Source organism: Cervus canadensis, chromosome 21 (genome assembly GCF_019320065.1).
Source record: "Cervus canadensis isolate Bull #8, Minnesota chromosome 21, ASM1932006v1, whole genome shotgun sequence".
NCBI classification, from domain to species: domain Eukaryota; kingdom Metazoa; phylum Chordata; class Mammalia; order Artiodactyla; family Cervidae; genus Cervus; species Cervus canadensis.
In genome coordinates, this window is record NC_057406.1 from 55,148,468 (window position 1) to 55,159,053 (window position 10,586).

The window sequence follows — 10,586 nt, forward strand, 5'->3', positions numbered from 1 at the left end:
TTTATCCCCCTTCACCCCAACATCCCCCTCCCCAAGCCCATCCAGGCTCCAGAGACCTTGAAGGTAAAACTGAGATCAAGGAAGTACACCCAACCTTGTTATGAAGAATCCCCTTTTGGGGTCATGATCAATGTTCTCATTTTGAAAAAATCAAACCTAGGGTTCTAGTACATTCTGTGGCAATAATTTACACTGTAAACTACTGCCTTACACTATAAGGCAGCTATATGAGATTGTTAAAACAAATAAGTAGATGAATTTTTTAAATTATTGCCACAGAATGTATCAGAACCCTAGGTTTGATTTCTTCAAAATAAGGACATTGATCATGACCCCCAAAAAGATTCTTCATAACAAGGTTGGGTGTACTTCCTTGATCTCAGTTTTACCTTCAAGGTCTCTGGAGCCTGGATGGGCTTGGGGAGGAGGATGTAGGGGTGAAGGGGGTATACCTACTGAAAAATAAACAGCCAAGACTTTAAACACAGGTGAGTAAAACTGGCAACCCCTCAACCGCATGCACTATACTGCTGACTCTTGAAGTAAGGTGAATTTCAGGCCCCATGATGCCCAACACAGGTTGTTCTGGTTGGACTGGGTTGGGACAATGACATATACTAGTTGAAAATATATTACGCGGTGAGCTCCAGGGATGCACAAAGAGTAAGACACAGGCCTTGTTCTTGCAGAAGAGACTGCCACCTCAGGCCAATTACAACCCAGCGTGGTGTGTGCTGCGGCGGCATGATGAAGTGTATTTTAAGTTATCAAAGGAGGAAGTTATTAGCACTGTTGACAGGCTAGGTGTGTCAGAGAAGGAGTGACACTTGAGCAGGCTTTTGAGGATGAATGGAGACTGGTCCAGTGAACAACACAGGGAAAGGCATTCCAGGTAGCAGGGAACAGAATGGGCTAAGGCAGAGGTGTGTTTGAAAACTACAAACCTTTGCTATTCCTGTGGAATAAGCAGCAAAGCAGGAAGTTGAGCTGGAGGCAGAGCTAGAGGGAGGGCAGACATGCTTACAACTCTGACCTTGGACTTGAGGGCAATGAGGTGCTACCTAATGGTTATAAGAGGTGATATACATGGTGGGGCATGGGAGTAAACTTACCAGATTAGATTTTGGAAAGAAGGTACTTTGGTGGTAACATGAAAGGTATCCAGGAGGCAAGGTCAAGACTAGAGAACTGACGCCAGTGAAAGTGCTGGAAAATAGGCAAGACAACGAGTGGGGAGGGCTGAAGAAAAATGAGCTGGAAGTCCATTTGTTATACTTCTCCTTTCCCTTGTGATTCTCAAACCTGACTGATCTCCCATCATCCCAGAGGACAGTACCAGCTTCAGTTCAGAGGGACTCCTCACCCAGATCTTATTGGGGGGTGAGTCTGGTCCAAAGCTCCCAACATACCTGATATAGTCAGGCTGACCTCTGGGGCAGCCCCAAAAGGTCGTGGGGTCTCAAAATGCTCGGCCATTAGTCCCGCTTTCCAGTAAGGGCGGCTTTGGGATCCTCTGTGTCTCCTCAGAAGAGGGACAGTCCTCCTCTCCCTCATTGCCCCCTGGCCACTGGCCAGGTATCATTCCTCCTTGGGGGGCCCAGGCTGGTTCCGAGAGTCTGCAAGCTGGCCTCTGTCAGGAAGCAAGAGGCGGAGGTTCCTGTAACTCCCTCACCCTCTAGGAAACCTGATTCTGCAGCAGGGCCCTGGACTAGGAAAGGGGTGACAGAGGGACGTAACAGGCTGACAGGGAGAAAAGGGAGCCACATTGTCCCTGGTGGGTTCAGGCTCAGTCCAGACGTGGATCATCTCCCCCTCTCATTACCATCTCAAAGGAGAAAGAAAGGGGCTGTGTGAGCTGCCTTCTCCCTCTTCAACAGCTTCTTCCTCTCAGGAGACAGTCTGCACAATGAAGGAGGCGCTGGGCAGGGGGCTGACCCCAGAGGCAGCCAGACTCTGCCAGAACTGCCCAGGGACAGTGGGGCTAGCCCGCCACCTGCTGGCCGCTGCTGGTATGGGAGGACGACAGGTATCCCTCGGGAACTCGGCAGGGAAGAAATCGGGGTTCTAAGGCAGCCAGCATCAATTTTGAAAGTTGGGCATGTATCTGGAAAGTTTCTCAAGTTCTCACAGCATCTAGGATGAGTTCTGTATGAGAAGCGGTTATGTGTGGGTGGGAAGTCTCTGTCACAAACATCCAATGAATGCACAGCTAACCTTCAGGTGACCTTATAAAGAGCCTGTTTCTCACTTTTCCACTTTTAACCCTCTGAGAGGCAGAACAGTGGCCTGCTGTCCTCAACCCCTAATGAACCTGTGGGCACATGAAGCATGATTGAAACAGACCGGGAGAAATTCTTCTAGCCAAAACCTGTGTCCCCTACCAGGGTACCTAGACTAAAATTCACACACTGGTCACTCCTGTGGATTAGAGAGATTGAAGACCAAAGTCAAAATTCAAATGTTACTTGGCTAAGGTAATTTATGGCATTTCAGTCTCATAAGCTGTGCGCCTACACTAAACTACACACCATATGGGCACTGGGTTGGGAGGCAGACAGAGATTAATTAGTAAGACTCAACTTTATCACCTGAGAGCCAGTAGCGAAGATTGACCATTAGAAAACCATAGCACAGTGGGGGTAAATCCTAATCTATTCTGCCTAATATTGGGCATAAAGAAATTAAATAAGTATGCCTACAGGGGTTGCAGTCAAGATGATTAATATTGCACAAAAGGTCACAATAGTCTGCAATAATAATATGCACTTAAACAGCACTTACTGTCTACTAGACATATGCTAAACACTTTTATAGTAATTCAAATTTCAACCATACTTACATAAATTAACTCTACAGGTAGGTACTATTTTACCATTTAGGTGCAGTAACTTTCAAAGGTCATATAGCTATTATGGGGTAGAGACTTGAATCCAGATAGCTCTGAAGTCTGAATCCTTAACCACTTCACCTTGTTGCCATTTATTAGCTTAGGATCCATACAAAAAGTAACGTTTCTGACAAATACCCCTTCCTAAGACCATATTATGGCAAACCCTGCCTGAACCAGAGTGGTGCAGTCAACAGAGAACATTCAAAATCAAGGTCAAGTTGGGTTAAAGAGAAACAGAGGACTGCAGAGGCCATGCGGGCATTCTGAGTACCAGGCAGATGGGCAGCATGACTACAGGCAGGGGTGCGTGAAACCAGCACCTCTGCAGAAATCAACCCCTTGGCTCAGAACCTAAATATGATGCTCTGCATAACCTCACAGGCAGAGATGAACACCCTTCAAGCATCACTGAAAACAACTCAGAACGGATCAGAACAGAGGCCAGGCACCCGACCACCCTGGTTAAGACGAAGTGATTCCACAGCAGGAAAATAAAGGCTAAAGTCTGAACCTACTGAACATGCTTTAATGTTGACTGCATTGAATGTTATAAACTATAATCACCTCCCACTCCAAAGTACAGGCTCAACCACTCCCGACCTGAGTTCACATTTCAAGGAATGAATGTGAGCACACACATCCATGTTAGAATAAGAGAGCACTGGCATGCTCAGTGAACGGATTATATTAATTGGTTCATGTCATACATGCTTCCTGGATGCTGACTCTGGGCCTACTCTGTGGTAGCTTTTGGAGACACAAACAGGGAACCTTGTCCTCCAGCCCCCAGGGCCATCCATGGGTCCGTGGCCAGAACTGCCCTAAATGGGGTGCCTCCATGTCTCCATATTTAGGTTTACTGCCTGGACTGCTAAATCTGTCTCCAATTGGACTAATAATACGTATCTTCTCTACCAAAAATTTCAAATGGAGACCTCTTTTCCACCCGCATGCAGCTTCCTGTGTGCAGGGCCTGTTCATTACTTATCTGAGTACCTGAGGCTGTTGTGAGAGCTGACTCATTTGAAAAGACCCTGATGCTGGGTAAGATTGAGGGCGGGAGGAGAAGGGGACGACAGAGGATGAGATGGCTGGATGGCATCACCAACTCAATGGACATGAGTTTGGGTGGACTCCGGGAGTTGGTGATGGACAGGGAGGCCTGGTGTGCTGCGGTTCACGGAGTCACAAAGAGCCAGACACGACTGAACTGGACTGAACTGCAGGCTGCTACTTGCACTCGTCAGCGCTCAGTGACCACCCGTGGAACCGATGCTACCATGACCTTGCCACGTGTCCAGTCTCTGCCCCTCCAGCCAGGATGCTGACCATCTATCAGGATGGGGCACACCTGGGAAGAGCCTGGAAGGGATATCATTTCTGCCCACCTTTGCTGACCTGTTAAGACAGGTTCTGGAACCAGACTGCCAGTCCATGGAAGAGTAGGAATGCAAACTCAGGCACTCTGGTCCCCTCAGATTAAGGATTGTGGACTTCTGTTGGTTTCTTTTACCCTCATAGCAACCTCACTCAATGAGGGAGCACGGCTGAAGCTCAAAGATGTTAAGCAACTTACCACAGTTATTTCAGATTTTTTAAAGCTTTATATTATTAGGAAAATAATATAGTACATATACCATATATTATATAATACTTCCTGTGGGCCCTGGGCAGTACCCCATGTCAAACATATTAAGAAGTTTGCAGCAAATCATATGAACAAGCACAGTGAGTGGTACCATGAAGACTATTACAGTCTAACTTTCCTTCAGATAAGGCTTTGCTAGCAAATGGGCTACAAAATATCTTCTAGTGAGCTTTTTGGGTTTTGGATTTGCAGGTGAGAGACTGCAGACCTTAAACATAAAGCCCTTTGGACAGAGTGTGGCAAAAGTGGCTGCCGTGGTGCCTGCCATTAACGCCCTTCCCTCTGGCCAGTCTCTGATACCACAGAGTCTCTCACAGCTCTTCCCCTCTCTCTTCCCCAAGAGTGAGAGAAGCCCCATCTCCTCTCCTGCCCCTAGGCGGGGGCACCTGCAGATTGCTGCTTACCAGTCTGTGTGGGCATCATCGATCACCAGCAGGATCCTGGGCCTCTGAACAACAGGCGTGGAGGGAGCTGGAGGCTCCATCAGCCCCGAGGGGGCCTGTGAGGTCTGCTTCATGGCACTGGAGAAGGAGCTAAAAAGGCTGGATCCTGGAGAGGAGAAGGAGGCTGCCAGGGGCTGAGGGTGCCTCCTCTCCATGGCGGGGGACGCAGGGGAGCTGGTGGAGCTGTCTGGGCGCTGCAGGTCCGCCATGTAGCCATTCGGCAGGTTGGCCACGAAGCTGCTGTCAGAGAGGCGCCGCCGCAGGAAATTCATGGCTGTGATGGACGAGATGGCCTGTTCCCACTCGGGTGGTCCAGGTGAGGCCGGGAACACAGGCTGCCAGGGGAGGGAGTGGTAGGGTCTTGGGCCAGAAGACCCAAGGGAGTCCCAGACAAGTCAGCTGTCTTTTTTTTTACCTGTGGAAACAGGCCAAGAAACACATTAGTGGAAACGACCTCAGCCCCTCAAGAGCAAACAGATAAAGCCCCTTCTTGCCCTGCTCCTGGGGGCAGTGCAAAGTAGGACATCTTTTTGGCAAGGAATTTGGCAACATCTAATTAGAGCACACCCTTTAAACCTACGATTTCCATTTTCTGGAATTCTACCCCATGAAAGCAATCCGAGTTACAGAAAAAGCCTCTTGGACAAATGTATTTATCACAGCATTATTTACACTAGCAGAATACTGGAAAGTCTTTCAACATTCGACCACAGGATAACGAATCCGTAAACTACAGCACATTCAGCAGAACCTTTCGTGGCTATTAAAAAGAAGTACTTAAAAAGGGATTTGAGTCACGCAGAAAAAATTTCATGTCATAATTTAAAAGATCGTGATATAAGACTATTAGGTACAGAATGACTACAACCACATAAAAGTTGAAATAACAAAACTTTGGAAAGAAAAAAGACATTGGAATGTTAACAGTGACTATATTTGCATAACCGGACTACATGGCTTTTTGTTTTTTCCAGTTACCTGTATTGTCCAGATTTTCTAGAATATATACAGCTGCAAACTGAATTGTGTCCTTCAAATTCATATGTTGAAGCCCTCACCAGTAACATGCTGGTATCTGGAGATGGGTTCTTTTGGAGGTAGTAGGGTTAGATGAGGCCATGAGGGTGGTGCTCTCGTGAGAGCATTAACGTTCTCATAAAAAAAAGACAAGAGGGAGTTTGCTATTCCTCGGCCATGTGAGGACACACGGGGAGACAGCCGTCTGCAAGCCAGGGAGACAGCTCTCACCAGACACCATCCATTCTGGCACCCTGACCTCAGACTGCCAGCCTCTGGAACTGTGAGAAAACAAATTTCTGTTGTTTAAGCCACTCTGTGAAATTTTGTCAGGACAGCCCAGCAGGTTAATAAACAAATGAAGTCCTTTGCCAAACAGAACAAAATAAGTTTTAAAAATCCAAATGATTCATTTAAGATCAAAATTTCTGAGAAAAATGATGGTTTCAGTCATGCAATTCGACCCCACCTATATTTTATTTTGTTAACATTATTTTATGTTTTTGCTGAGGTAAAATGTACTTAGAGGTGCACAGCCCCTAAGGGTACAGTTCTTGGAGTTTTGATATATGTGTATGCTGGAATAAGATTTATTATACTCCAGTCACCTCAGGAAGTTCTCCTGCGTCCCTTTCTAGAAATCCACGTGTCCTCAAGGGCAAAGGTTCTGCTGATGTCTATCATCATATGTTAATTTTACCTATTCCTAAACTTTATATAAATGTGATTGTGTATTATTCCTTCATGAGTGGCTTCTTTCCCTCAGCATAATGGTTTCAAGACTCAGCTATGTTGTATGTAACAAGTCACTCTTTTATTACTGAGTAGTATTCTGCTAGATGAATAACTACAAATTGTTACTACATTCTCCTTTTGAGGGATGTTTGAAATGTTGTCAGTTTGGGGTGGGTATTCTGAATAGAATTGCTCTAAGAATGTTTTATTTAAGTAATTTTGTGGAGAGAGAAACAAAGAAAGGGGAAAGGGTGGGGTGAAGAGACAGACAGAGAGACTGGTTAAGAGACTGACTTTTTCTTTGGGAAAATATCTAGAAGTTAATTTGTTAGGTCAGGGGGAGGCATGTTTCACTTTTTAAGAAACTGTCCAAAACCTTCCCATAGTGGTTGGGACAGTTCCCTTGTAGTCTTAGTTGGCTTAGAATTTTTATCACGAATGGATGTTGAATTTGCGAACTGATTTTCCAAATCAATTAAGATGATTGACTGTGGCTCAGATCATGAGCTCCTTATGGCAAATTCAGGTTTAAATTGAAGAAAGTAGGGAGTGGGGGGATCGGGATGGGGAATACATGTAAATCCATGGCTGATTCATGTCAATGTATGGCAAAAACCATTACAATACTGTAAAGTAATTAGCCTCCAACTAATAAAAATAAATGGGAAAAAAATAATAAAATAAAAAATAAAAAAAAACAAAAAAAGAAAGTAGGGAAAACCACTAGGCCATTCAGGTATGACCTAAAATCAAATTCCTTATGATCGTACAGTGGAGGTGACAAATAGATTCAGGATCAGATCTGGTAGACGGGGTGCCTGAAGAACCATGGGATGGAGGTTTGTAACAATGTACAGAAGGCAATGACCAAAACCATCCCAAAGAAAAAGAAATGCAAAAAGGCAAAGTGGTTGTCTGAGGAGTCCTTGCAAATAGCTGAGGAAAGAAGAGAAGCCAAAAGCAAGGGAGAAAAGGAAAGATATACCCAACTGAATGCAGAGTTTCAGAGAAGAGCAAGAAGAGATAAGAAGGCATTCTTCAATGAACAACACAAAGAAGTAGAGGAAGACAATATAATGGGAAAGCCTAGAGATCTCTTCAAGAAAATTGGAGATACCAAGGGAACATTTTATGCAAGGACGGGCATGATAAAGGACAGAAGCAGTAAAGACCTAACAGAAGCAGAAGAGATTAAGAAGAGTTGGCAAGAATACACAGAAGAACCATACAAAAAAGTCTTAATGACCCAGATAACCATGATGGTGTGGTCATATCTAGAGCTAGATATCCTGGAGTGTCAGGTCAAGTGGGCCTTAGCATCACTACAAACAAAACTAGAGGAAGTGATGGAATTTCAGCTGAGTTATTTCAAACCCTAAAAGATGATGCTAAAATGCTGTACGCAATATGCCAGCAAATTTGGAAAACTCAGCAGTGGCCACAGAACTGGAAAAGGTCAGTTTTCATTCCAATACCAAAGAAGGGCAGTGCCAAAAAATGTTCAAACTGCTGTATAATTGTGCTCATTTCTCCTGCTAGTAAAGTTACGCTCAAAGTCCTTCAAGCTAGGCTTCAACAGTATGTAAACTCAGAACTTCCAGATATACAAGCTAGATTTAGAAAAGGCAGAGGAACCAGGGATCAAATTGCCAACATTTGTTGGATCACAGAGAAAGCAAGGAAATTCCAGAAAAAAAAAAATCTACTTCCGCTTCACTGACTATGCTAAAGCCTTTGACTGTGTGAATCACAACAAACTGTAGAAAATTCTTAAACCAGACCACTTTACCTGTCTCCTGAGAAACCTGTATGCAGGTTAAGAAGCAACAGTTAGAACAGAACATGGAACAATGGATTGGTTCAAAATTGGGAAAGGAGTAATACAAGACTGTAAATTGTCACTCTGTTTGTTTAACTTATATGCAGAGTACATCATGCGAAATGTTGGGCTGAATGAATCACAAGCTGGAATCAAGACTGCCGGGGGAACATCAATAACCTCAAATATGCAGATGATACCACTTTTATGGCAGAAAGTGAAGAGGAACTAAAGAGCCTCTGGATGAAGGTGAAAGAGCAGAGTGAAAAAGTTGGCTTAAAACTCAACATTCAAAAAACAAAGATCATGGCATCTGATCCCATCACTTCACAGCAAATGGAAGGAGAAAAAAGTGGAAACAGTGACAGATTTTATTTTCTTGGCTCCAAAATCACTGCTGATGGTGACTGCGGCCATAAAATTAAAAGACACTTGCTCCTTGGAAGGAAAGTTATGAAAAACCTAGACAGAATATTAAAAAGCAGAGACCTCACTTTGCCGACAAAGGTCTGGATAGTCAAAGCTGTGGTTTTTCCAGTGGTCATGTATGGATGTGAGAGTTGGACCATAAAGAAGGCTGAGCGCCGAAGAATTGATACTTTCAAACTGTGGTGCTGAATGAGACTCTTGAGAGTCCCTTGGACAGCAAGGAAATCAAACCAGTCAACTCTAAAGAAAAATCAATCCTGAATATTCACAGAAAGGACTGATGCTAAAGCTGAAGCTCCAATACTTCGGCCACCTGATGGGAAGAGCTGACTCATTAGAAAAACCTTGATGCTGGGAAAGACTGGAGGCAAAAGGAGAAGAAGGCAGCAAAGAATGACGTAACAGTTAGATGGCATCACTGACTCAATGGACATGAATATGAGCAAACTCTGGGAGACAGTGAAGGACAGGGGAACCCGGCGTGCAGCAGTCCATGGGGTCACAAAAATCAGACATGACTTAGCAACTGAACAACAAGGTTTTTAAAAACCATGTATTTGCTTAATGTGATGAGTTACATTAATTGATTTTCAAATGCTAAACCAATCTCGCATTCCTAGGATAAATCCCACTTAGTCATAGTGAATTACCCTCTTTATATAATGCTGGATTCAAGCCAAGAATATTTTGTTGAAGATTTTTTACATCCATGTTCATGAGAAATCTGGTCTGAGATTTTCATTTTTGTCAATGTCTTTGCCAGGCTTTGGTACCAGCATAATGTTGACCTTACAAAATATATTCTGAAGTGTCTCTACCTTTTCAATTTTCTGAAAGTCTGTGTAATATTGGGGTTCTTTTTCCCCTTAATTCATTGACAGAATGAAGCCACCTGGGGCTGACTTTTTCTTTGTTGGAAAGTTTTTAACAATTACCTCAAATGCTTTTATAAATCTATTTATATTCTCTGTTTACTATTTCAATATTGACAATATATGATTTCAAACAATTTGTCCATTTCATTTAATTGATTTATTAAAAAAACTTTTTTTTCTATTTATTTTTATTAGTTGGAGGCTAATTACTTTACAATATTGTAGTGGTTTTTGCCATACATTGACATGTATGCATGAATTGACATGAATCAGCCATGGATTTACATGTATTCCCCATCCCGATCCCCCCTCCCACCTCCCTCTCCACCCGATTCCTCTGGGTCTTCCCAGTGCACCAGGCCCGAGCACTTGTCTCATGCATCCAACCTGGCCTGGTGATCTGTTTCACCCTTGATAATATACATGTTTCGATGCTGTTCTCTCGAAACATCCCACCCTCGCCTTCTCCCACAGAGTCCAAAATTCTGTTCTGTACATCTGTGTCTCTTTTTCTGTTTTGCATATAGGGTTATCATTACCATGTTCCTAAATTCCATATATATGCGTTAGTATACTGTATTGGTCTTTATCTTTCTGGCTTACTTCACTCTGTATAATGGGCTCCAGTTTCTTCTTTTTTTCTTTTTTTTGGGGGGCTCCAGTTTCATCCATCTCATTAGAACTGATTCAAATGAATTCTTTTTAATGGCTGAGTAATATTCCATGGTGT

The 10,586-nt window shown here is 43.7% G+C and overlaps 1 protein-coding gene across 1 annotated transcript in view; it reads right to left on the bottom strand.

Moving 5' to 3' along the window:
- The window catches only part of SYN3 (synapsin III), a 465,440-nt gene that overhangs the window by 427,325 nt on the left and 27,529 nt on the right, over positions 1-10,586 (bottom strand). Inside the window, exon 2 of the mRNA XM_043441347.1 lies at positions 4,943-5,396. Coding sequence (XP_043297282.1) covers positions 4,943-5,253 — 311 coding nt within the window. The 5' untranslated portion in view covers positions 5,254-5,396. The remainder of the gene's footprint in view (positions 1-4,942; positions 5,397-10,586) is intronic.